At 44.1% G+C, this 27,999-nt stretch overlaps 1 protein-coding gene across 1 annotated transcript; it reads right to left on the minus strand.

The window, feature by feature from the left end:
- Positions 1-1,901: 1,901 nt before the first annotated feature.
- On the minus strand, positions 1,902-27,338 carry GCM1 (glial cells missing transcription factor 1). Its single transcript, XM_070244733.1, has 6 exons — positions 27,202-27,338; positions 18,321-18,531; positions 7,871-8,123; positions 6,405-6,517; positions 5,213-5,341; positions 1,902-3,483 (listed from the first exon to the last, which is right to left on the minus strand). The coding sequence occupies exons 2-6, from the start codon at positions 18,393-18,395 to the stop codon at positions 2,746-2,748; spliced, it is 1,308 nt and encodes a 435-aa protein (XP_070100834.1). The 5' UTR covers positions 18,396-18,531; positions 27,202-27,338; the 3' UTR covers positions 1,902-2,745.
- Positions 27,339-27,999: the final 661 nt, after the last annotated feature.

Consider the following 27,999-nt stretch of genomic DNA (forward strand, 5'->3'; position numbering starts at 1 on the left):
GCCATGTCCGCACCCAGGATCCGAACTGGTGAAACCCTGGGCCGCCGAAGCAGAGCACGTGAACTTCACTACTTGGCTGCGGGGCTGGCTCCTGCCTGGAATTTTGAGCCAAAATTTTTAGCAAGTGGAGACACCCGTCTTAAGCACGGAGGAAAGGCATTTTAGGTGAGAAGAAAAAAACTTGATGCAGCAATGAAAATAAACTATAGCTATGCGCGACAATATGATGATTCTTATGGACACCATGTTGAGGAGAAAAGGCAAGACAGGAGAGCATGTGCACCAGGTGGCAGCTGGACTGGTGTGCTCTTGCGACAATCTATTGAGCTGTAGGCTATGACTTGTGCACTCTTCTGTGTGTACATTATACTTTAATAATTTTTTTACAGTATACCATATAATTCTATTTGTTAGGTTCCCTCCAAAAAGCAAAACCAAACTATTGTTTAGTAATACATATAAAGGTAGTAAAAATATAAAGAGCCAGCCTAGCGATCACCTTGGGGATGCAGGAAGGAGCTTGTGATCAGGCGTCGGGCGCTGCAATCCAGGACCTTCTGAAGTGCCAGGAAGTTCGATTTCTTGGCCTAAGTAGTGCTTTTACAAGCATTTACTTTATAACTCTGCTAAACTGAATATATAAATTCTACACATTTAGACTAAAGAATTTAGTAGATTCAAACCAATCTAAATGTCTATCAATAGGGAACTATTTAAATTAATTATAAAACAGTCATGGAATGTATCATGCGCCATTTAAAATGAGGCAGCTGTGGTCTTTTCTCCTTATAAGGATCTGATGCCTAAATTGTGTTCTACAAAGACAAAAGCCATATTAGAAATGAATCTGATATGAAACCACTCATATATATATTTACAGACTCTATCTCTTATCTCTGGAAGAATAGACAGAAACTAGTCAATGTTGTCTTCAGGGGAGCGGAAGCCAAATTTATATCATGTGCATTTGTTACAGTTCAAATAAAAAATATCATTTATTTTGAAAATATTTGTTTATTGCACAGTTCTTTCCAGATTTCATGTTTAGGCTCATCTTTATTGTAAAGTACTTCAGCAAAAAAGAGGAACTGGCATTCAAATATGGCTGCCCGACTACGGCCGTGTTAATTACACAAGGACTTTTCCACGCAAACATTTCTGAAGCACATATTTTGAAGCTGGCTCTGAGTTAGGCACTATAAAGAATAAAGGAAATGGGATGAAATCTAAGCCCTCAGGGAAGGGGAAGACAGTGAGGAGAAGGAGGAAAGAAGAGAGGAGATCGTTTGGCACCACTGGAATTTCTCTTCATGCGGCCATTTTATTTATGAAATGAGGTTAGGTCATATTCTTAGTCTCAACAAGTCTTAGAAGTCAACTAGAGAACACCTATTTTGTACACTATCCTGCGTGTTTAGTACTAGACGAAGTATTCCATACTTCGGTGATAGAATCTGTCTTTCTGCACCTCCACAGCTCTTCTACCATCTCTCCTTTCCCTCATCCTCAGTTTCCGAGGAGGTATAGATGTGTTCCTGGTTAGGTGGGCTTTTCACACCCCTGCTCTGTTCAATATGCATCAAGGACAATGAAAACCCAACAGATGATGCAGCTGACCTGCTGAGAGCCCCAAACAATGAGGGAAAAAAAAAAGCAGAGGACCCCTCCCCCTCTCATTGGACCAATTTCCATTCCTCGCTAAGGATGGGAGGACTAGAGTTGGGGGGTGGGAGGGGAAGATACTGGTGTGAAGAAAGACGTCTTGCCTTCTGCTTGTGACTGATTCTGATTTATCTGTGGTTATGTTCTGAAAACTGTTTCCTAAGGAAATTCTTCCAGTCATTTACCAAAACAGCTTTTTTGAATGATTGTAAAAGATTTCAGTCATCTTTCTCCCCCAGTTTTAGTGAGATATAATTTTATTGAGATGTAATTGACTTATAACATTGTATACATTTAAAGTGTACAATATAATGATCCAATACATGTATATACTGCAAAATTTTTACAATAAGCTTAGTTAATATCAATCACCTCACAAAGTTACAGATTTTTTTCCCTTGTGATGAGAATTTTTAAGATCTACTCTTTTAGCAAGTTTCAAATATACAATATGATATTGTGAACTATAGTCATCAGGCTCTATATTCTACCTCTAGAACTTAGTTATCTTAAAACTGGAAGTTTGTACCTTTTGACCACCTTCACCCAATTCTTCCACTCTTTACCATCTGCCTTTGGCAACAATAAATCTGATCTTCGTTTCTATGAATTTGGGAGTTTTTAAATATTCTACACATAAGTGAGATTATACAGTATTTGCCTCTCTCTCTCTGTCTGATGTATTTCACTTAGCCTAATGCCCTCAAGGTCCATCCATATGGTCGCAAAAGACAGCATTTCCCTTTTGATGGCTGTGTAGTATTCCATCGTGTGTATACATGTATATATATACATATACATATATATACACCCCACATTTTCTTTATCCATTCATCCAGTGATGGATACTTAGATGTTTCCATGTCTTGCCTATTGTAAATAATGCTGCAAGGAACATGGGGGTGCAGCTACCTCTTCGGGATAGTGATTTCATTTCCTTCAAATATATACCCAGAAGTGGGACTGCAGGATCATATGGTAGTTTTGCTTTTAATTTTTTGAGGAACCTCCATATTGTTTTCCACAGTGGCTGCACCAAATTGTCTTCCTGGACCTCACAGTGCACAAGGGTTCAGATTGGGATCATCTTAAAGGACAGAAGTTTAGAAGCATTTCCGTGTTGCAGTGATCCAAACCCATGTACCTCATTTCTTCCTCAAAATCCCATTTGCTACTCTTGCCTGGCAGCGAATATTGGTGGTGAGGATGAGGGGTGTAGGTGAGGAGAAAGGGGTCTTCCTGAGGGGGATGGCCTGTGGTGGAAGGGTAGTAGCTGTTAAAATCTGCATGCACCTTCTCTTCGTAAAGATCACCCCCTGGATTTGGCCATAATGGGTGACAGCTAGGTTTGGCTGCAGGTGGTTCCACTGGAATCTGTTGGAAAAAGGGTTCTGCAGAGTTCTGGGAAGGGGAGAAGTCGTAAGGCCAGTTGGTCAGAGGAAAAGTGTAATTGGGACAATAGCTGTCATTAAGAGGATTTCTCCCCAAAGCAGCATTTTTATTCCATGGCTGCAGATCACTGTAGTCAGGGAAGACTCCGGAGACCGGCTGAAGCAGCTCCCCACTGCTGCAAAGCCGACCACTGGGCAACTTGCACTTCTCATAGAGCTTGGCGGGGCCCAAGGTGGAAGTGGGGTCTGCCATATTGGCGGCTCCCCCCAGACCATAACCCTTGGAGAGGGATAAGCAATCATTCAGTGACTTCTGCTGGGGCATGTTACCTATTAAATGTCCACTGTAACTGCCCGACAATTGGACGCCTTCTTGGAAAGACCAGGTTAAAGGTAAATTTCCCCAAGTCTGCATTTCCCCTGGAAGAGACTTGAAAGAAAAGCGAAAAGCTCACGTTAATAAGTCAAGCAAATCAACACTACTACCACTGGTACCCCCGAGTTACTCTGGACAAGCCAGCACTCTGGCGGATCCCCATTCCTCACATTCTTGAAGCACAAACACACAGCACAGTTTTCCACAACCACTCAAGACCTGAAAGAGGCTAAGCCTGCTGCCATTTCCACTGTAAGCCTCCAACCCAGGGAAGGCGGGCTCTCCCTTTATCCTGAGGAGACGTGAGTGTGTTTACAACATTCCACCCTCAAACGCAAATCTGATGTCCCAACGGCCTTGGTGAGAACTTCTACGGGCTTCTTTAAGAAAACTCAAACTATGGCTTCAAAGGTTTATTTTATGCTCAGTACAACTGTCAGGGGATCTCTCTCTCTCTGTCTCCCACACACACACACGCACACATTATCATTTCCCTCCTTATCTATCTTTTAGTGCTATTTGGAGTCTGCGACATTAGGGTTGTTCTTTTTTCTCTCAAGAGACTTTTCTCTGAATTCACGGGAATTTCGTTGGATCATAAATAGGACCTCTAGAATATGAAGTGGTCAATTTATTTTTATAAATGAAGGAAGTATATTGTCCTCCAGTGAGTCACAGGAAAAGAATCTGGCTAAGAATTAAGTTGTTTATGCAGACTATAGACCAATAAGAGGATAGAGGAGGAGAGACTCGACCAGAGAGAGTAAGGGAGGAAACGCCCTCCACTTGTCCCGTGGCTGGGAGAAGAGATGAGGGACCAGCCATTTGGGCTCGGGGCGCACACTTCCCTACCACAGACTCAAATTACATTTTTTTTCCTATGTAAGCTACATTTAGAGCCTCCAGGGAGACCAGCTCCATCTCTGTTCTCTGAAAAGAAACGTGGAGCATGAAACTGTAGGAAAGTGTAGAAGGTGCTATCACTATTAAGCCGAGAAACCCACAAATCTATAGTCATCATAGAGCCGCAGCCTTCACACCACAGTGTGGCTGCAGGGAGGGGCCTCCAGCCCCGCCCCCCCGATGACCATCATTTCAGAAACCTCCTGGTTATTTCATCTGGGTAGAATGTGCTGAGGAAATAAACTGTTTAGTGAAGAATAGAAATTTGGGGTGGGGGGGAAAGCACGAGGCTAATATTTTGTGGAGACCATTTCAGTTAATTTTGATTCTAACAGAATCAAAATACAGAGTGCCAAATATAGATTAAGGACTAATTCAAGCCTCTTTTTTTTTTTTTTTGAGGAAGATTAACCCTGAGCTAACTACTGCCAGTCCTCTTTTTGCTGAGGAAGCCTGGCCCTGAGCAAACATGTGTGCCCACCTTCCTCTACTTTATATGTGGGACGCCTACCACAGCATGGCTTGCCAAGCGGTGCCATGTCCACACCTTGGATCCCAACCAGCGAACCCCGGGCCGCCAAGAAGCAGAACATGCGAACTTAACTGTTGCACCACCTGGCTGGCCCCTCAAGCCTCTTTTTAATTATTGTCGGGAAGATGATTTTAGAATTCCATGGAATTTACGGTTGACAGTATGCCACCAAGATGGTAGAAATTAAGAGGAAAACCTCACATTCCATTTCTTTGGTGGATGCTTGCTGGTAGATGAGCCTGTAAGATTTTTAGCTCTCATCCATAGGTAAGGGACCTGGGAAATCTACTGCCCCCGTCGTAGGGGTGGCAAATTGCCGCATGTTTTCAACACACAGGGGAGGGTTACCTTTGTCTCGGGGCCCCCCTTGAGCTTCAGGGAGCCGGAGGAAGATGCTGACTGCGCCTTCTTCATTGCTCTTCTTGCCTCCGCTTCCAATTTGGTTTCTGGTCTTGGATGATCATGCTCTCCCTTTGACTTAAAGGAGACAAGGAGGGAAATAAATGACTAGATTGTACGTCACTGTGTGTCCAGTTTCACCCTGTGCTCTGCCATCTGACTGGGTGTTGCTGCCACCAACCACCAGAACCAGACGGGACCAGCCTTTGCAATTCCTCCAAAGCCCGCTATGTGCCTTCTGGCCCACCTGCCTGTGCCCTTGAGGCTGCTTCTCCCCGCGGCTCCTCTCCCCCACCTGGCAAAGTCACCTTCGTAGCGATAACAAGGAACGCTTATTACACACCGTCTCACGCCATCTTCACACAATCTCGGGAGGTCCAGCCCATTATTATCACCCCCAGTTTACAGAATAGGAAACTGAGGCATGGAGAGATCCCACCACCTAGGTAACCTCCCCTAGTAAGCTGGGAGCTAGGATTCCAAGTGTGCCGGAGCCAGCTGAGCCGAGAGCCAATTGTAGACCTTCAGGAAATTCATGAGCCGGTTGTTAAAAATGGCTGGGAGCTTGAAATCAGCCCTGGTGGGAACGGGTTACATCACAGAAACGGGCAAACCCTATCAATCAGCGCATTTCTTTTTCAGAGGGCAGGTCAACCAGCGCTCCGCTGACCCAAACCCAGGCAGCCTGCTGCCAGATGCTGCTCTCCATCACTGTACACACCTCCGCCCCCATGAGAACTTCCTCCTATCCACATTTTACAGAAAACTGGGGCTCAGGGGAGTCAAGTAAGGGGTGCGGGTCTACAGAGCTGGGTGGAAGTGAGTGGTGTTCAGCCTGGGAAGCTGTGGAAGTCTGCCACCTGCCGCAGCCCTGAACCAGCCCCAGAGGATCAGATTACTGAGCACCGCCTCCCCTACAGAGGCCGAGGTGGAGGCAGCTGCTGCCCTGCCCTCCAAGGGTCCAGCACCTGATGCCTGTCGAGGGGTGGGGTACAGATGGTTGCTCCCCCGACTGGGCCTCAGGGGTGGTGCAGCTTTTCATTCACCTGTGCACCTCCTGCATGAAACTCCTCCTCACACCCTGCAAATCCTTCTCGAATTAAAGAGAAACCCTATCTCATAACTCGAACTCCAAGCCAACCTGGAAAAAGATGAAGCGTCCGTCGTGCCTCCAGAAGTTGGTGACCGGGAAGCCCCCGTGGCCTCGGCAAGGAATCAGCTTCAGAGGAGCTTCGCAGTTGGGACAGCGTTTCCCTGCAAAAGAGCAGAGGAAGGGGACCGCGGCCGCTGAGCCATGCAGCTGACGCCTGAGCCTGCGCAGTGCTGACGGCTTCAGCCTCGCCGCCAGGATCAGAATGGCAGCGAATACACATGGGCAGAATTTTCTGGGCTTCCATCCACTGGGCACTACTCCTGACCCCAGGAGGCTGGCCACCCAAATGTCCCAGAAGCATGTCACCCGTGGGGAGAGCCAGCAGATGCCACAGAGTGGGAGAGTCCCCAGGTCAGAGAGAGCTCTCCAGAGCTGAAACTTCATCCTCCTTCTTTACTGATATTCGAAAATCTTTGCAGAGAAGAGGAAAAAATTATTTCATTTCACGATTAGAACTAAGGGTCAAGGGACAAAGCCGCATGGGAGAGAGAACACAGCTTCTGAATTTTCACAAAGTGTAGGTAACCGATAGCAGATCCCGCCCCGAGAGCAGGTCTTGAAGACAAATTACAAGGAAAGGACATGAAGTAACTTGAGGCCTGAAATGGGCAAGGCGCAGGGAATGCTGAACGCATCTATTTCACAATCTGATGAATCTGATAAAAAACCAAAATGAGCAAATATTTCAGCATGTGATTACGGCATGGAATGGAACATAATCTCAAACCGAGTCCACTGCTCCCACCCCCCATCAAAGCACTCACTGAGATCCTTCAGGGACCCATCCCCCAAGACGGGGGGTGGCAATCTGATAAATGACTTTCTCCTAAACTTTATGGGGGTGCAGTGATGAATCAATGCTAGTCCCCTAAGTGACACAGTTTCCTTCGAACAGACACCTTGAGTCAGGTGCCTTAATCCAAAGGAGCAGTTTTGGGGTTTTTTTTGGGGGGGGGGAAAGATTAGCCCTGAGCTAACTGCTGCCAATCCTCCTCTTTTTGCTGAGGAAGGCTGGCCCTGAGCTAACATCCGTGCCCATCTTCCTCTACTTTATATGTGGGACCCCTACCACAGCATGGCTTGCCAAGCGGTGCCATGTCCGCACCCGGGATCTGAACCGGCGAACACGGGCCGCTGAAGCGGAACGTGCGCACTTAACCGCTGAGCCACCAGGCCGGACCCCAAGGGAGCAGTTTTAATGGTGGGTGCTCTGGACATGGCAGATCTGTGGGGCAGATACCCAGGGGGGACCTCTGGGCAGTCCCCCATGGGGGACAAGGGGGCTGGTTGGCTCTCCTTAATATGTTCTACCTAAGAACAGCCTTGTTCCTACACAGGAGCACTGCAGTGTGAAGGCTGAGCCCTCGGGATGTACTGGAATGTAGTGGCCCATTGGGGTAGGAGCATCTATATGGATGCCAGCTTCCTCTCCAGTACCAGGGAGCCCCACTCACTCTGCTGCTTCTGCCGGGCTTTGTCACAGATGGCAGGTCTCAGGTAGATCTTGCGCCCCTCTTCCACAGAGCAGTTGCGGCTGCACACCACCACGCCCAGGCAGGACTTCTTGAGGATGCGTGAGTTGTGGTTGTTCGTGTTGCGCATGGCCCAGCTGCTCAGGTGCCGCTGCGCGTTCCTGTCCTCTGAGCTGTAGATGTGCTTCTCGTAGGAATCTGGCCATTCCTGGAACCAGTCGGTCTTTTTCACATTCTGATAGAAACACAGAGAATACCGTTATATTTTAAGCTGGAAAACACAACTGCCCATCATGGTGGAGTCAATAGACGTGAAGGTTGTTTTGGCCCTCCAGAGCTGAGTGACAGGTGGGCAAAGACCATCCTGGATTTAATTCTGTCGGTGGGATCTGGGCGCACAGGACAGCAGCAGCGACGCGACTGCCGTGCCTACCGAACGTTTGCTCCCTGGACCAAAATGAGCTGCAAGTGAGCTCCTCTGAGCTCTACCTGGTTGATATTTCTCTAGCCCTTGATAACAAGTGTTCTGACCATTTCTCACTCAGAATTTTTGACGGTGAAGTAATATTATTGTGCTCTTACACAATTACTGTGGAAAACATTGCGGTGGGGTAGTGAGATAATGTCTCATACCACATGGTAGTTACCTTATTGGGAATGCTAAGGGTTTATGTCAAGTCACCAGATAAGCAGTGGGAGGACTAGAGAGCTGCAGTCCAGGAGGGTGCTGAGAGCTATTTCCTCCCCTGCAATTCTTCTTTTTTCTCTACTCCCATATTCGTGCGCCTCCAACAAGGCAGAAGAGTAAGGAGAGTTTACTTTTACTGGAAACTTCTATATTCTTGCCCAGGACTGACACTATGAACATCTAATTAAGCTCTCCTTTAAAAGGTCAGGGACACAGACACTCAATCCTTACGGCCTAAGTTCTTTGGCTCTCTGTGCTTCTGTTTCCTCATCTTTACAATAAGGATAACGAGACTTGCCTACCTCCAGAGCGGTTCTGAGAATTAAATAGGATAATATATAAAAAATACTTAGCACAGCACCCAGCATGGAATAAGCTCTTAGTTCCTGATGTTGTCGCTCCCATTTCTTAGGCCCTGCTTTGGTGCACAGATGCTCCATGTAACAGATCCCACCTACTTCTTAGAGTGAGAATCATTAAGCAGTCTCAGAAGACAAACTCAGGCTGTGCCCGTCCCAACAGCTTCCAGAGATCTGGCATGGTCTAAAAACATTTTTCAAGAAGATTCTGGAAGGTCAGAAAAGAAGATTCTAGAAGGTCCGGAAGGGGAGATCAGGCTGCCTCTCGTTTGCTCCTCCAACAGGAAAACCCAGCATAGAACATGAGACAGGAAAGATAAGACGTTTTAGAAGGAAAAAAAGCAAACATCAGCATCAGGATGGAAGGGCAGCACAGGGAAGTTGGTATTTATTCGGTTAGATTTCAAGTTTACAGGTGCCAAAGAACTTTGTAACATAAGACTGTCTCTGAAGCCTCATTATGCTCTTCCATAAAGTGGAGACATTGATAAAACATGCTTCCAAAAAGTACTGTAAAGAGCAGATGTGTTGTCAACTGAACTTTTATGTAATGCTAGCTGTCATTTGAATGGAATGTCATGGGAACTGAGGTGGGTCTGAGGAAATATAAATGAGAGGTTTCACATACATGAGAGGTGGTACTAGTTAATGGCTAAGGGCTGGGGTCTGCAAATTAAGGCCCATGGGCCAAATCCAGCCCACTGCCTGTTTTGGGGGGGTTTTTTGTTTTATTCTGTTTTGTTTTGTTATTTGAGGAAGACTGGCCCTGTGCTAACATCTGTTGCCAATCTTCCTCTATTTTATGTAGGACACCACCATGGCTTGACAAGCAGTGCTAGCTAGGTCCACATCCAGGATCCAAACCAGCGAACCCCAGGCTGCTGAAGCAGAATGCATGAACTCAACCACTACACCACCCAGCCAGCCCCCCACAGCCTGTTTTCATAAACAAAGTTTTATTGGAACACAGCCATGTTCATTCATTTAAGCATTGTCCTTGGCTACTTTTACACTACAGCAGAAGAAAGTCGTTGCAGCAGAGACTGTTATGGCCCACAAAGCCTAAAATATTTACTATCTTGCTCTTACAGAAAGCTTGCCGCCTCAGTGCCTCCACTTTCTACTCTGTAAGACAGAGGTAACAGGAGTACTTACCTCACAGATTGAACCAGTTAACATACACAAGGCACTTAAAACAGCACCTGGCACATAGCAAGTTCCGTATCAGTGTTAGTTGTTACTCTACTAGATCTGGGGCCACACACACTCAGACAACGTGGTTGTAAAAGCCACCGGCATTCAGGAGCGAGAAGACCCACAGACAGGTTACGTCATGCCTTAAACCTTGCCAAGCCAAATCCAGGGCAGGAGCCCAAGCACCTACAAAACAAAAGCTTAATTGGTGCAACTCTTGTCCCAGGACCTCTTTCTCAGAGCAATGACAACGGCTAGCCCTTCATGCACTGCACTGAACTGCTGTGGTGCAGGAAGGGGAAGTTGCTCAAGAAGATAAGAGATGAAGGAGTGTGGGGTCTGGAGAAGTCCCCTCTGGTTCATCAGGGAGCTACAGCAGAGTCACCAGCAAAGAGCCAAGGCCAGGCCAAGATGCTCAACGGACCGTCTGCTTTTTCCAGGTCTTTCCCTCTCTCCCTTAATTCCCTGGTAATTCTGAGCTGGAGAAGACTCGGTGTCCCAGGCTGACAGAAACAGCTCCGCAGCCCCATCTCTGCTCTCTCCACCCAGCTCCTCTTCTCTTCCTCCGACCTCCAGCTCCAGATGGTGCTCTCTTGTTTTCTGTCACAAAAATGCCATAGAAAGCCTACTATTTTATCTTCGGAAATAATAAAAATGCAGGTTAAAGTGTTAAAATGTGCACCTTTCCTAACAATTTGGACTATAACAGTATACTGGTGGACTTGAATTATTCAAATACGAAGCATGGTTGTAGGGTAGCATAGACAAGGGCAAGATGGACTTGGAGAAAAGCTGAGATTTTCCTATCTTAAAGGTGAGCAGTCTGTTCAGGCTGGTCAGAGCCACAAAGCCCCCAAACCAGGAAGAGGAGAGTTATTTGTGAGAGCACATCAGATTTTCCAGTAAAAGCGGAGGCTCTCTGGCTACCGCAGAAGATAGGATCTCCACCATCTTTGTTTTTTCACTTTCTCTCAGTTTAATATATATTTTGATCTCCCTTCCAAAGGCTTCCTCTTTGACCCATGGATTATCGAGGAATACATTATTTAGTTTCCATATATTTACAGATTTTCTTGTTGCCTTTTGCTATTAATTTCTAGTTTGATTCCATTGTAACTGGAGAACACAGTGTGTTTCCAATTATTTTAATAATGTCGAGGTTTGTGAGAGGGCTCACAATGTTCTCCATTCCACCATCTTTTTAGCTTTTTTTTTCAACAGCCCATCACTGGCAACCTAATTTTCCAATTCTATTAATAATGAAGTAACGATTTTGACAACATATGGACTCGAGAAAATTCCTAGGAGTAAATGTGTTGACACCAAGCTATTACTTTGGCTGTTTATTCATGCCCAGTCTTTTGATGTGGACTCTTACTGGGATCTGTGACATCTTCTGACATTGAAATTAAGAGAAAACACAGATTCCAATAATACAAAGCGACCCAGATGTCAAAAGAATGATAGCGACCTCTGAAAGCCGTGTAAATGTAAGGCACCAGAGAGGTAAAAGTTAAAAAGAAAGAATAATCATTTCTTAATCTTGTTTTGCAAATCCTCACAAAACATTTTCTTCTTTTCAGGTCTTTTGTTTACTTTAATTTCTAACTTTTCATGAGTAACTCTTTGTTTTTCCTCTTGGTTAAGAAGTTTATAATTTAAAGGGAATATTCTCAAGGTTTCCAACATGTAAATCTAACTAATTTATATTTTATAATCTCATGAGTAACTTCATTGGGGGTTTAATTAATATTTCTATGACTTCTGTAATTTTTTTACTGAGACAATCTTCTAGCTCACTCAAAATCTTTGAAACGCTATGCAATCATAGAGCATTCTTCATTCTCCCCTCATTTTAATTTACTTAACTAGTTGAAGCTTTATATTCATTATTATACTATTATATAAAACTAATAAATTAAAATCAATATTCTGAAATAAGGTATCAAAAATATCTATGTTATCATGTTATTATATTAAAAGTGGTTTTCACTTGGAATATAGTCCGCTTTCATATAGAGCAATTATCTGCCGGGTTTTCTCTAAGGACAAGTATAGCTTATTAATTCCTTATAAATAAATGTTTCCAAATAAAACAGGGATAGCAAACAGATACGGCTTTAAGCAAGTCAGATAGAGGGAAAAATTAGATGTTTTTTATGGAACACAGAAAAAAATTCAACCGGTGTTTCAATGTACGTATAACTTCTCAGGAACATCTACTGAGCCAACTGGAAACCCAACTCCAAGTGGTATCAAAGGGAGAAATTCAATTCAACAAATACAGTTGAGTTAATGCAAGAATTACTCCTTATGCTAATCCTGCAATTTCCTCCCTTTGTTAAAGGGTCAAGATTCAGGACAAAAAGTTCATTTGCTCAGACTACGCTAAGATTACCTACTTGTCTTTTATCTTCTCCCTTCCCTTTCCCATTCTACCAAGTAAGGGACCTCCTGGCAGGCACCCAGAGGAGAATCTCTGCTACCAGAGATGTGGTAATGCTCCTATCACCGTCACACCAGAAGCACAGGGTGGCAGAAGAATTCTGGCCCCAATAGTGGGGGAGTCAACGACCATGGGGGCCCATTTGGGTGGAGCTGTCTCAGGAAATTCAAAAGACCTTGCGATCAAGGAGAATGCTGGCCGAAGAGGACAAAGTCATGAGTGTCCTGGTCAGACCAACAACAACATGACCTGACCAGGCAGTCAGATAATAATTGACAAGAAATCCAGAGTCTGGTTTACCTGTTAGCTCCCTAGCAACAAGACACATCTGCGTACTACAACCAGCTCCTTCTGACTACATTTAGCCACAGGAATTCACACCAAGAGCTCAAAGATTCACTTTTGCTCATAAGTTTAAGGCAAAGGAAATTTTGCTGCCTAAACCATGGTCCGGGAATCAACTAAGTGAAGATGTGGCCTCTTTGTGCTTGACTCACTGGGTTTTGGGTTGGCCTGTATTTATGTTTAGCCGATGTATGTTTTTATGTGTTGTCTACAAAAAATATACTTAAACCTTGGAATTTTGTGAAAGACTTAGGGTGGCTTGGGCCATGAGTTTTATCTGAAAACTGCTCATTCTTAGGAACAAAATGATTCAGGGTGTTTGTGTGCTGTGGCGCTATGGAACACCCTGTATTTCTGCTTTGAGAAATTCGCTGGTGTTAGGAACAGAGTGGGTGCTCTTATCTGAAGTGGGTACTAATAGGGGGGAAAGGAACTGATTTTCTTCCTAATTTTCCATCAGAAGCAAAACAAAGAAATTTCTTAGGGAATTCAAGCTCTCAAGTATTACAATCAGTATTAATAAGAATATGACACTTTTCAGGACCATGTAAGGAATTTTTTTTTTTTTTTGAGGAAGATTAGCCCTGAGCTAACTACTGCCAGTCCTCCTCTTTTTGCTGAGGAAGCCTGGCCCTGAGCTAACATGCGTGCCCATCTTCCTCTACTTTGTACGTGGAACGCCTACCACAGCATGGCGTGCCAAGCGGTGCCATGTCCGCACCCGGGATCCGAAGCGGCGAACCCCAGGCTGCTGAGAAGCAGAACGTGCGAACTTAACTGCTGCACCAACGGGCCGGCCCCAGGAAGATTTTTAATGAAGCTGAGTCTAAATCAACACCAAACATTTGCTGCTTGGACCGAGCAGTCTCTAAAGCAGTTATATTTGAGCTTTTAAAATGCAAATGTAATTTAAGGGGAATAGGAAGGGAAAGCAAAATGGGTGTAATTACGTTGGCCTGGAATAGAGAGCTTTATCAAGGACAATTTTGAGTGAGCTAAGTGCCCGCAGTTCTGGGCTAGGCTCCCTGGGGGCTGGATTAAGGAGATAAGCTATCAAAATAACCACAAGTTAGGAGTGTCCAGAAACAAGTGAAACAAAGATTTATAATGACATATATGCAGGTGAAAGGAGGAAACGGACATGAAACAAATATACGGGAGGAATGATTCAGCCAGGGCAACTAGACTCTCTGCACCCTGGATCTGATCACACTTTCCAGCCGCGTAAGCCCCGTGGCTTCACACTGCCTATGAATTAACCAAATCCTCTCAGGACGGCCTGCGTCCAAACCACCTTTCCAGCCAGTAGCCTCCCTTATCTCCTTGCCAAAGGCCTGTGCACAATCTCCCTCAAATGTAGACTTTGACTCGCCTTCAGACTTGGATGCCCTGCTCTGCCCCCATTGTCTTGTCTGCTTTCTTCACCTGCCCTAATCCTCTCACCTTTTACGATGTTCGTCTCCAGAGAAAGCGCACCGCCACATGCTCTGCTTTGCTCCCCAGGCCTGAGTCACGCTGAATTACGTAGTCCCTCTTTCAAGCACCTCTAGCTTTTTTCTATATGGCTTTGATTCTCTGTTTAGGCACTGATCTTGTCCCACTAGCCCAGAAGATCATGAGCCCTTCCATGGAAGGTCAACAGCTTAATGGCCCCTGCATCCCTGAGCCTGCTCCAGCATCTGGCACATTCCAGTCACTCAAAAATGCTTGATGACCTAACGAGGACATCATCATTCACTCTGGCCAAAATTAACCCATAAATCTGAACGTATCCGAGATGTCAAAAGGATACGGCGTTTCCAGGACCAGAAGATGCAATTAGCATTCGGGTGACCATTCTGAAACTTGAACCATGTGAGTGGATTAACAGGAAAGCAATTTGTCTACAAGTTGAAGGATTTGCCCACGTGTTGCAGAAGTGATAATTCTGGCAAGAATATAAAATTATGAAAAATAAACTATAAATTCTTTGTATGAATGGAACAGAGGATAAAATTAGGGGAATTAGAATAATAACAAGCCATTGCATTTGATCCTGTAAACCGCCTTTTTATGCCCAAACAGGTGGTCTGGGAAACATTAATTGTCTGAAGGGCTCCCTGAAAAGAAGGCTCCATGGTCAAAACCAAGCTAGGACAGTATCGCCTACCATGGCCTCCTCTTGGAGAGCCACCAATGCACGGATGATGAGAAGTCTCTGAGTCTACACTAAGGAAATCTGCTTAACTGTGTCAAACATAGTATTTCTCTTTTTCTTTCTTTACAACACCCATTAAAATTCTTTGTAACTTATACTCTACAGAACATGGCTTGAGAAACACTGTTCCAAACAGCTTAGAGATTTAGGTGGGTTATATAAGAAATTACTATTTTCATTTCACAGAGGAGATAACTAAGACTTTAAAAAAATTGGTTTGGGGGCCAGCCCCGTGGCAGAGTGGTTGGGTTTGCACGCTCTGCTTTGGCAGCCCAGGGTTTCACTGGTTTGGATCCTGGGCGTGGACAGAGCACTGTTCACCAAGCCATGCTGAGGTGGCGTCCCACATGCCACAACTAGAAGGACCAACAACTAGAATATACAGCTATGTACTGGGGGGATTTGGGGAAAAGAAGGAAAAGTTTAAAAATAATAAAATAAAATAAATTGGTTTGTTTCGAGTCTCACAGACTATGAGCAATGGAGCCACTCATTAATGAATTTCATATTTGTTGTTCATTGTTTACTATGTGCCAGGCATCGTGGTGGGCACCAGGCTGACAGTTCTAGAATGCAGGCCACCTTCCAAATCTCAGGTCACGAAATCCTAGACTATTAGAATTAAAAGGGTACCTGAGAGAGCATTTAGTGCAACCACCTCATCTTCAGAAGAGGAAAGAGAGACTCCGAACAGGGAATTGTCAGGGCTGGCCTTGTGGTGTAGTGGTTAAGTTTGTGCACTCCACTTTGGTGGCCAAGCGTTCACAGGTTCGGATCCTGGGCAGAGACCTAGCACCGCTCGTCAAGCAGCTCATCAAGTGGCAGCGTCCCACATACAATAGAGGAAGATTGGCAACAGATGTTAGCTCAGGGCCAATCTTCCTCACAAATAAAAAAAAAGAAAAAGGGAATCAACTCCCTGAGTCTCTACAATAAAAAGAGGCAGAACTGGAATTCAAAGCCAGGGTGTTGTCTCCAAGCCCCGTGCTTCTCCTGGTACACACTCAACCTCCAGATATGCTCACAAAGTATAAAGGCCATTATGCTTGGAAATCTTTCCAAGGCCTTTTATTTTTCACCTCAACTGGCTCTTGATAAGATTTCAGAGCTGGTATGAACCCAGCCGAGGATGGCGTTGTCTCTGCTCAGAAAATGTTAAGGGACTTTTGCACTGTTAATAATTTCCCTGGCATAATTAACAAATTGAGGGGCACTTAGCAATTTCCACGAGCAATCGAACCTTTCCTATGAGCTACAGATGATATATTTCCAAACCTGAATGTGTATTTTTGTCACTCATATCTCAGTTGAGCATCTTGGGTAGCTGAGAATGCTTTTATTCCTGGAAACTCATGTTGGAACATGAACTTTTATGAGCCCCGAGTTTCCCTCCGGGGAAGTGGTTCTTCCTTTCTTTACCTACGGATCTGATGATTGATACAGATCTTCCGTCCCAGAAAAAATGCATGTTAGTACACAGTTTCGCCCGCCATTTCAGGGGTTCTCAGACTCCCATGAAACCCCTGTGCTGGGATGTGACATTGCAACCTCTTCTCTGTACCTGCTTACCTAAACTCTTGATTTTGAGGCTGCCCAGCTTCCATTTGGGTGCTACAATCATGAAATTAGGAATAGGCGAACATGTGGGTCCCTGACCCAGGAATGATTAAAATTTACCTTAAAGTTTCCCCTAAAACAGCTATAATAATCATAATACCAATTAAGGGCAACTACAAACATAAACCGCTAGCGTAGATATTTGCACGATTTAGCTGTGGTTTATTCAACCATCCTTAAATGAATGGAAAGTAGGGCACACTTTATGCCCTCCAGCTCTCTCGAGACCCACCAAGAGAGAATGTAGGGGGGAAGTTAAGGAGAAACGTAAAGAGAAACAAAAGAAAACCTTCAGGAGCCGGCCCTGTGGCCGAGTGGTTAAGTTCACGCGCTCCGCTTCGGCGGCCCAGGGTTCAGATCCTGGGCGCAGACACGGCACCACTCATTAGGCCATGTTGAGGTGGCATCCCACATGCCACAACTAGAGGACCCACAACTAAAATATACAACTATGTACTGGGGGGATTTGGGGAGGAAAAAAAAAGCAGGAAGAAAATCTTCATTAGAGTGAAATTTGGAATGATCTGGAAGTCTTCAGTAGCATGAAATCTGGAATGATTATAAATCAAGCCTGTGGAATCTCCATTCCCTCTCCCCTGTTTGGGATAATTCAAATTTCTTGTTCCCCAGACTCGGCAGACTACCTCACCGTTTCATTACATGGTGCTGGTGATCTCCAGTCTTAGCCTTCTTATTTATCTTTTCAAACAACTCCCAGTGAAAACATTCTTCAAACGCCAAAAACAGAGGTCAAGGAAGTCCGCTTTAAATAACTAATGTTTTCCACCAAAATAAGAGTTAAAAAGTCGATTGCCAAAAATGAAGGCAAAGAAAATATGAAATGAAAGTCATTCTATAGCTGGAAAGAAGCCCAGTGTGCAAGTACTGTGTATTACTTAGGAAAATTCTAGAAGAGCATGCCATATGCTAGAAGAGCACTATCATTTGGACATTCCAGTTACAGATTTAGTTTTAAACCATTATTATAGCAAATAAGGTTGTATAAAAACTTGCACTGGGGCCGGCCCTGTGGCCGAATGGTTACGTTTGCGCCCTCTGCTTCGGCGGCCCAGGGTTTCGCTGGTTCAGATCCTGGGCGTGGACACGGCACTGCTCATCAGGCCATGCTGAGGTGGCGTCCCACATGCCACAACTAGAAGGACCCACCACTAAAAATATACAACTATGTACCAGGGGGCTTTCGGGAGAAAAAGCAAAAATAAAATCTTAAAAAAAAAAAAACTTGCGCATTACAAAGAGTTAATCTACAGGCAAATACATTATCACGGGTTTTATCCTACTAGCTGGCCAGGGCGGGTGCGACCTCAGCCAAGCCAGCTTTGAAAGAGAAGGGAGGTAGCATTTTCTTTGCTTGAGTCTATACCTGGGGCAGTCTGGTCGGCAAAGACTCGCTCAAGTTGTAAGTCTCGACATCTCTTAAAATTCCTCGGCCAGATGTCCAGCCGCAGCTCTGGAGGAGTTTGTCTGCTCGGGACCCTCATCAATTTCCTTCCAGGTCTTAGCACGTTGACAGTCAAGGCTCCAGAGCCAAATGCTGAGGGCAGATTCTTACCGCAAGTACCTACCTGTGGCAGTTTCATATCATTAATATCCCAGCTTAATATCTCTTTGTCCTCAGAACCAAAGTCTTCAGGTTGCATGATAAAGTCAGGTCACCCACAGGGTCCGTCTATTCAGCTCCCCTCAGAAGTGCCTGAGAATCTGGCTCTCAAAGGCTCTTAATACGGTTGGATCAGTCCGCTCAAGCAGCTTAGACCAGGAGACTGTTTTCTGACACTAAAAAACAAATGATAGTAATACTGACCATTAAAGAGATCCAAATCAGGGCTTGTCTGCCAGGAAAATCTGTTTTGTTGGCATTTTTGCAAGCACTAATGTACGAATAAAAACAAAATGTAGATGCTGTTAGCAGTCTTGCAGAAATAAAGCTTGACCATGGGGGACCAGAAGCACGGCGATCATTGCTTTCTCCTTCGGGTTTGGGCTTCCTTTCTCGTTGCTGGACCCAGGCTGTGAGGCCTTGGTAGGGACTGTTGTCACCTGTAAGCAATGGTTAGGACCTTTCCCTCCGTATACCTGTGTTGGGTGGAAGGGAGAGCTGGCTTGGAGTTGCTTCCACAGAAATGCCTTCATATGTTAGCGAAGGTGTGGTTAAAGTTACAAGAGAGAAACATCACAACAGAGGTGTCTAGGAGTATTTTTTAAATCCAAATTACCATAGGGATTAATTTTGGTCTCCTCAATAAATCCAGTGTGCACTTTCCAGCTTCAAATATTATCAAATGATATCCTCATATCAGATTCCTCTAAAACCTCGGTGTTATTGACATTTTGGACCTGATAATTCTTTATTTGGGGGGTTATCTTGTACGTTGTAGGATGTTTAGCAGCATCCTTGGTCTCTGCCCATTAGACGTTGGTAGCATTCCACTCTTACTTGTTGTGATAACCAAAAATTTCTCCAGACAATGCCAAAGGTCCCTTGGGGAGGGGGAAAATTGTTTGAGCACCACCACTCTAAAATAGCGTTTCTCAACTTTGTTTAACTCAAAGCACCCTTCAAGACGCTCTGACTTTTATCTTAGTGATCTCCTTCTTCCCTGCGGCCCACAAGAAAATTCTGCATCACTTTACTTTGATTAAATTGGATTATGTAAACGATAGATATTCACAAACGTTTGTGCCAACTTCATTCTTTACCCCATGAGAACTACTGCTCTAGTTTCTAGCTATAGTTGGTTAAAGAGGATTTAGAAAGAAAGAAGGAAAGAACGAGAGGGAGGGAGGGAGGAAGGAAGGAAAGAAAGAAAGAGAAGAAAAGCAAGAGAAAGTTCTATCCTGAGAAAAAAACTAATCATTTTGCAGATGAAAGGTGCTTGTTAGTAGAAGATGAAATGAACATGTTGACATGCGTAACATTTCTATCCGTTGGTGCTCTTGTGAAAACAGGGGAGAGGATGTTACGTGGAATCACTTACTAGTAAACTCAAACTACAAATTAGATTAATAGTCTCAACCTTAGGAAGTCTCGTGTGCTCTGTTCTTGGTTATTTAACTTTATGTAACCCGAATACTTGTCAATCACTGAGATGTATTGAGCGAAAGTGTATGGATATAGGGACTGTTGACTGAACATATAAATGAAGTTCTCAGCCATTAAATAACAAGCTAAGTGGAGTCTCTTCCCTCCCTTGCCCCCCCACCCACACTCACCTGCAATCTAGTGGTTGCAGACTCAAAAGGCTTGAAGTCGTTGCCCCCCCCCCCCCCCCGATACAAATGCTGACATGCAAGATTAAATCCCCATGACTTTTAAATCAAATTCTGTGTTTGGGAAATAGACACTGAGTAACTGAAGAAATGGTGCCGCAGGTTGACTTTAATTCAGGAGACTTAAGTAACAAGTTTATTAGACACAAATATCAATTGTACATGTGATAGCAACTTTTTGTGTACTTACCTCTTTCGACATTAACAACAGTAACTCAGGTGGCCTAAAATTTGTTATAGTTAATTGGAATAGATTGATTTTTCTTTTAAAAACTTGAATAAGAAGATTCACTTTTCGGAAAGCAGACAACATTCTTTTAAGCCTAGGCAATGTAGATATAATTCTTTTGCTTTTAAAGCAAGGAGAGCAGAATCAAAAATCTTGCTGCAGAAAAAACGACATTGCTTTTTAAATTTTCCTGATATAAATGTTTGCCAAATAAATGAACATTAATTTTGTATTTCCCTGAAAATGAAGAACAAAACATAAAAAAGAAGACTTTTGCAGCCCTTAAAACATAAACAACTAAACTCAGTTTTCCTCCAGGACCAAAAAACTAAATTCATCAAGACTGTTTTTTTTAAAGCAACTCAGGCCAAAGTGTATTCAATTTTCATCATTTCTACAGAAAACCAAATAGAACAAATAAAACCCTGTAGAAATGGGGAGGCCATTACCGTATCCCTTACATTTGCCTCTCCCCAGAGTTTGTGTCTTCCTTACCTTCTGACTTCTTATGGAGATGCAGACAATACCGTGTTATAAAGCTGTCACCTCTGGTTCAGGTCCCAGCAGGCTCTGGTCATTTTCTAGGTGAGCTGCTGTTCCCTAATCCAGGTCAAGGTACACTATGCTAATGAGCTCTGGCGATAGTCCAATCAAAATCTAGATGCTCTCAGCTAGGGATAGGTAAGGCCAAGGGGGCCGCTTCACCAGCCCAATTCTCTGCAGAATGCCAGCAATGTGATGAATATTCTATGGTGCGCCCCTGAACTTTCTCTTCCTTTATGCTATGAGGACATTTTAACTGAAATAGACATTGAAAAGAGCCTTATGAGAAAGTATAGATGTTTCCCTTCTTAAAATTTCATAGGTTGGGCTCAAGGCAGACTGATTAACAATCGATTCTAATTCTCCCATCATTTACCCCTCCCTGTGTACAAGAGAGGACAGACAGACACCGGTAAAGAGCTGTCACGCTGATGGAATTTACTGGGATAATGGATAGTCAACATCTCCTAAACCAGAAAAAGCAAAATGCTATCCTGCCTCTAACAGTGATGTCCCACTAATTCGTTTTTTTTTTTTTTTTTTTTTTGAGGAAGATTAGCCCTGAGCTAACATCTGCAGCCAATCCTCCTCTTTTTGCCGAGGAAGACTGGCCCTGAGCTAATATCAGCGCCCATCTTCCTCTACTTTATACGTGGGACGCCTACCACAGCATGGCTTGCCAAGCAGTGCCATGTCCACACCCGGGATCCGAACCGGCAAACCCCAGGCCACCAAAGCAGAATGTGCGAACTTAATCACTGCGCCACCAGGCCAGCCCCCTGACTAATTCTGAATGTTCTACTTCCACCCAAATAATACAATTCTCCCTTCTAGAGAGTCCTCAGCAGTCTGGGCACATCCCAAGTGCTGTGTTCCAGGCAGTCTGCTGGGCTCTGGAGATACAAGGGAGAATGAAAGCCATTAAGAAGTTCAGGGGCCGGCCCGGTGGCACAGCGGTTAAGTTCGCAGGTTCCGCTTCGGCGGCCTGGGGTTCGCCGGCTCGGATCCTGGGTGCAGACACGGCACCGCTTGTCAAGCCATGCTGTGGCAGACGTCCCACATATAAAGTAGAGGAAGATGGGCACCGATGTTAGCTCAGGGCCAGTCTTCCTCAGCAAAAAGAGGAGGATTGGCGGCAGACGTTGGCTCAGGGCTAATCTTCCTCAAAAAAAAAAAAAAAAAGAAGTTCAGTCTAGTGGAAAAGATGAACAGACACTAAATAAGCCTAAGATAACTTGATGCATGGAATAGAGACAGTCTAGAAGGAGTGCAGAGGAGGAAGGTGTTAAGCTGGAGGGAAGAGAATCAGAGGAAACTTATTCCACCAACATGATGCCTGATCAGCCTTTTGAAGGATAAATAAGGATACATCAAGGCATCAAGGAATAGAAGACGGTGTTCCGGTAGTGGCAATATCATCGGCAAAGGTAGAGTGCTAAGAAAAGTGTGGTGTGATCGGCATCACAAGAAGTCGGGACCTTTCAGGAAGGTCTGGACCATCAGAGTTACGCTGTGGAGGAAGGAATGAGCAGGCCAGAAGGCAAAATGCTTAGGGAGCCCCATAGGCTGTGTGAGGCAGTCCCTAAGAGGTCTCCGACAATGCTGACATTTCTCACCAGTCTTTCAGTTCATGAAGGAACTCCTCTTCCACCTGGAGGTTAAGACTCTGCATTTCTCTTTTGCAGTCCCTCTTTGGTCAGTAGGTTCTCTCTCTATCTCCCGAACACACTGTAGCAGGACCGAGCCTAGCGGTGCGCCAACTGGCAAAAGAGAAATGTCTACGGGGTCCAGCTCCAGAATCACAGAGCAGGGCAAAGAGGAGCTTTAGAGCTGAGAGGCAATAAGTTGATAACAAGAACACCTGTCAGGATTATCCACTAGCTGAGGACCCTCCAGAGCGTCTGCTCCCACCCACATATCTATCCTTAAGGAACCCCCGAAATGCCACCCCTTTATGAGAACGTCCCACACTAGTCTAGAACACATGATGTCTCACTTCTGTGGTGCTCCAGAACTCAACTAAATTCCATGCTGTCTTAGATCACTTAGAACTAACATTTTTTCTAATTACAAAATAAATTCACAGTCTTTTAAAAAGTCCTGTTCTGATCTCCTAGAGATTCCCACGGTTTACATTTTGGTCGTGTCCTTTCAGACTTGCGTTTTTCCCTACATCCATCACCAAACACAGGTATTCTTTGCCTAGTTGTAACGCTACTGTACGTACAGTTGCTTTAACTGTTGATTGAGTGTTAGTCCTGGCTCCCCGGCTAAGCTGCTATGGTTCCCTCATGGTGAGGTTGGTATCTTCCACTTGCCTTCTCACAGAAGGCCCTGCTGGTATCCCAGCTACAGCGTCAGATCCATCCTTGTTCCAAGAACCAACCCTACTCTGACATAGACAAGAACTGAGATGCTGTCTCCACACCCTGATTGAGCTATGACCTTATGTTCAGGACTGGTAATAACAGCACTTCTGCTTTCTGAAGGCCATGGTCCTACCTTCTTACCCAAATTCTCCTAATTGGATCTCTGTCCCTGTTATTAATAACAATAATCATAGCAGCTTCCCTTCACCAAACACTTACAACGTGTCAGGTGCTAAGCACTTGATCTTTACAGCATCCCTGCGAGGTAGATGCTATTTTTATTTTCCCCCTTTTGCAGAGAAGGAAACCAAAGTTCAGAGAAATAATACCTCACAAGCACTTAGGCGACACGGCTGCTGGCCACAGTCCTGCGTGAACTGCCCGATGCCGTTCAACGTCTGGAGTCTTTGTCTCTGCTCCTATGTACTCGGAGCTCCACCTCGCTCTTTCCGGCCTCTGTCTCCTCCCTGAAGACAGGAATCCTGCCCTAAAAGGCAGGTGGCTAGAGGCCCTATTGCTTGGTGACCAACCTCAACCACTGTAGCTTGGATTTCTCAGTCTCTCTGCTTTTAAATTCCCTGTCCCTCTGGAGCCTGCCTATTGAGATCTTTCTGGGTTCTTTCATCATCAGTGGTGCTTTAGGCATTTTAGGAAGGATAATTCTTTGTGACTGTCCCAGGCACTGCATCCTCAGCCAGGAAGCCTGACTTCAGAGCTGCTATGGCCATCTCTGGTGGCACATGGCAGAATCTGAGAGATGAAACCAACAAGGGAGCAAAAACCAGAGGGGAGAGAGAAAGAAAGGGAGAGGAAGAGGAGAGAGCTGGATACAGGCAAGCCTGAGGCCAGCTCCAATCCTCTCCTTTCCAGTTATGTGATCCACAAATAGTGTTTACACTTTGACTCCTTTGAATTGAGTATCTTCATTTTGCACCTATTAGAGATCTACTAACACATCCCCCATCGAGGTAAGCCTGAATATAGCCAGGACCTCAAAATAAATCTCTTTCCTCTTTATTTATGCTTCTAAAGGTTGGCACCCAAATGGACATATCTGACACACCATAAAATCAGAAAATGCCCCATAATGTCTCACCTGAGTCAACATTCAGGGCTCAGAGGGTGGCCATCACCAGCCCTATGAGACACTTACCAGCACAGGCAGTTCTTAAAGCACGTACTCGAGAGACCTCTCAGGGGTCACTTCTCTGTGCTGTGTAACACTGAACTTTGGATTTTTCCTTTAGAGTTTCTCAAATTTTAAGTCATTTGTGGCTCTCATGTGGAGAGTCTCCAAGTTCTGTATAATATACTTCATTTCTAAAGACCAACCTGAGTCATCTTAAATTGGATTCTGAGCTGCATCTGTTCTGAGAAAAGAGACTGACGTAGTGGTCTTTCTCTATATCTCTGGGCAGACAAGACACACACGGTTGGCTGTTGAGAGTCCCCAGTCGGTGGTTCAGGTGGGAAAGCCCCTGCACGTCAGGGTGCCCTTTGGAAAACATTGTGAAATTTTAAAATATTTACTTCATACAACTTAAGAACTGTTTTACTAATAGAAACTATGACTAACATATGGATATGTAATACCAAAATCACAACTATGAACCCAAGGGTGAACCCCCTAAAAGGGGAAAAAACAAGCTCTCACATTTATCGTGGTAGATTGTTTCCCATTTCCTATAAACATTTTGCTGTCCTTTGGTTTTGTGCTAGACGGCAGGAAATGAGGTGTCCTACAGGTTGATAACAACGTGGGTAAATTCAGAATTGAGAGAATTATTCTATTTTTTTAAATAATTTTGCAAATTAGGAAACCAACATCAACTTTTTCAAAGGTAAGCACCACAGCCCAAACAAAGCAGGAATATGATCCCATCATTTCCATGAAGAAGCGAGGTACCCCAATTTTTTTTTCATAAAAAATATAATTTTTATGGTTATTCTCACTAAAATATGGTTTTATGGTTCTATTTCATTAAAATGTTATTTATGTAAAAATGTAATGAGTTGCTACTGTTATTTTAGGTGAATCAATGAATATTTCAAAAAACATTGAGTTCTAGTTTCTAATATGGTAAATATTGAGAGATATAACCACATAAACAAAAGGTACTTGAGGTTCTCATTAATTTTTAAGAGTGAAAACTCGTCCTGAGACCCAAAAGTTTGAGAACTGCTGCCATAAAGTATTAAATCCTAAAGTACTCCACCTTGGTCATCAGGCAATGGCTGTTCCTGGTGGTACTTAGCACTCAGAGTGTAAACCGCCCCCTCTCTAGGCCCCCATGGGCTCGTATTCAGGACGAGCATGGAAAGGGGAAGATGATGAACACGAAGAGAGATGCTTTCAGTAAAACCGCACACCATCAACTCACACAGGACAAAATACCACTTGAGGAGGCAGGCCCTGCCCACAGCAAGGGTTTTTGGCACCCAGCACCGATTCCAGCAGACCCAGCACCCTAACTCCTGCAGCCCGGGAGCCCCCATCAGCGGCAGTGGAGGCGCCCAGCAAAGGTAGAGGCGCCCAGCCGAGCCTGTTTGGGGATGCGTGACCCTGGCAACTGAGTTATCCTCTGCAGCAGGCTGTGGAGACCTTAGCAGCTCCCACCACCAAAGGGGCAAAGCAGGAGAGGAAGAAAATGGTGGACATATGTGCCATGTGAAGACTCAGTGATGAGCACACAGCACACACCGGAAGAAGACACAACCAGGGAGCCGAGATCCTGCAGGTGGGTCCAGGGACCAGCAAAAAACAGCCTAACTCTCCTCATGTCACCTCAATTTAAACTTTTGAAGCCTCGTGAAATCAAAGATCACTTATTTACAATTAAAGAATACCGAGGCAAATGCAACAAAAACGGCAACAGCTGTGTTTTGTGTTATGGGATTACTGATAACATTTCTTTCTTTTTTGATATTTATCTATAATTTTCTAAATTTTCCATAAGAAGCATGCATTCTTTTTTTTTATCATGTGAATCATTTAAAAAAAAAAAAGGCCAATGATACAAAGTCAAAACACCTATTTGTACAGTATAGCAGCAGTTCTCAAACTTTTGGGTCTCAGGACACTCAAAAAATAAGCAGAATCTCAAAGAGCTTTTGTTTATGTGGTTATATCTGTCAATACTTACCATATGAGAAATTAGAACTGAAAAATATTTGAAATATTAGTCTAAAATAATAGTAATAACATTACATTTTAACATTTTTATGAAAAGTAACTATATCTTCAAAATAAAAATTGAGAGGAGACACATTGTTTACCACTTTTGCAAATCTCTTTAGTATCTAACCTAACACAAGACAGCAGGACAGCTGATATCTGCTTCTGCCTTTGGTCTGTTGCAATCGCACATGTCATGTAAGTTCTGGAAACTGCACCGCATACTTGTGAGAGATTTACAGCAAAAAAAGGGCAAATAACATCTTAGTATTACCATGAAAATAGTTTTGATCTTATAAACATCCTGAAAGGCTCTAGGGGACCTCCAAGACTCCCTGGGCCTCACTTTGAAAACTATTTTCTTTGAACCATACAAAATACATTCACAAACAAATCTCATTTGACTCTCAAAAAATATTTTGAATTGGGCATGTTTTTAAACAGATGAGGAATCTGAGATTCAGAGAGGTTAACAAATTCATCCCAGATCACACACTCAGATTCCTCTTCAGATTCTGAATTCAGGACTCCATTCCAGACAACCAGCACATCAACTCTGGAAAGGCTTTTTCACCACCCACCTTTCCCAGATAAACCACAGCCTGGGACACTCAAAAGAACTTTCACACAGTAATTAGGATGGCTAATATTTTAACTCTAGAATGTGGTAGAAAAATGGAGATCCAGAGAAGTTACGTGAAACAGAATATGACATAGCAGAAATAAGCACAAGTCCTGGGATGCAGCAGACCCGATTTGTGGACGTCACCCGCCACTTCTATGTGACTTTGAGACAAGTTTCTTTACCTCAGTGGGCACCAGGATTGCTTCATCTGTAAAATGGGATAATGATATCTTACCTGCCTCAAGGCATGGGCTGGACCAGATGATTGCCCAAGGTCTCTGCTAATGGAAGGGCTGTCATTTACCAAAAATCCCAGTCATTTAGGAGGTTAGGAATACAGCCAGCTGAGATGGACTCTCCTTTTGAAAATGCAGTCCCTATAAATTTTTTCTTTTTCTCTAACATAATATCTGCAACTTAGTATTTATTGAAAGCTATTTCAGTTATCTTTCTCATAACTCCTTCAAACTTTGTCTGAAGATCAGCCTGGAGAACAATTCACTGAAACCACTTGAAAAGTTGATATGTAGAAATCAGACGCGATCCACAAGCCCAAGTATATTGAACACCTAGTTGTGCAGTAAACGTGTAAGACTAGCGAGGCCTGCACATCCGATTTTATTTCTGGGCGTGCTACTGGATTTGCACATTGACAATGCACTTAAGCTGCTTTATTGTTCCCATTGTTTTAACTGTGGTAAATATATATATTACATGAAATTTACCATTTTCACTAGTTGTAAGTGTACAGCTCAGTGGCATTAAATACATTCATATTGTTTTGCAACCATCACCATCATACAGTTCCAAAACTCTTTTCATCTTGCAAAACTGAAACTCTGTACCCATTAAACAATAACTCCCCGGGACTGGCCCAGTGGCTTAGCAGTTAGGTTCACATGCTCCACTTCAGCCACCTGGGGTTCATAGGTATGGATCTGGGTATGGACCTACTCACTGCTCATCAAGCCAAGTTGGGCAGCGTCCCACATATAAAAAATAGAGGGAGATGGACGCAGGTGTTAGCCCAGGG

This window comes from Equus caballus, chromosome 20 (genome assembly GCF_041296265.1).
Source record: "Equus caballus isolate H_3958 breed thoroughbred chromosome 20, TB-T2T, whole genome shotgun sequence".
NCBI lineage: Eukaryota > Metazoa > Chordata > Mammalia > Perissodactyla > Equidae > Equus > Equus caballus.

Bases quoted from the DNA above. Each gene is read 5' to 3' on its own strand.
- GCM1 (XM_070244733.1), bottom strand. From the start codon at position 18,395: ATGCAACCTGAAGACTTTGGTTCTGAGGACAAAGAGATATTAAGCTGG. The intron at 5,342-6,404 runs GTTGGCTTGGAG...GTCTCCTTTAAG, and splicing joins GACGCTTCATCTTTTTCCAG to TCAAAGGGAGAGCATGATCA. The intron at 3,484-5,212 runs GTAACCCTCCCC...TTTTCTTTCAAG, and splicing joins AGGGGGGCCCCGAGACAAAG to TCTCTTCCAGGGGAAATGCA.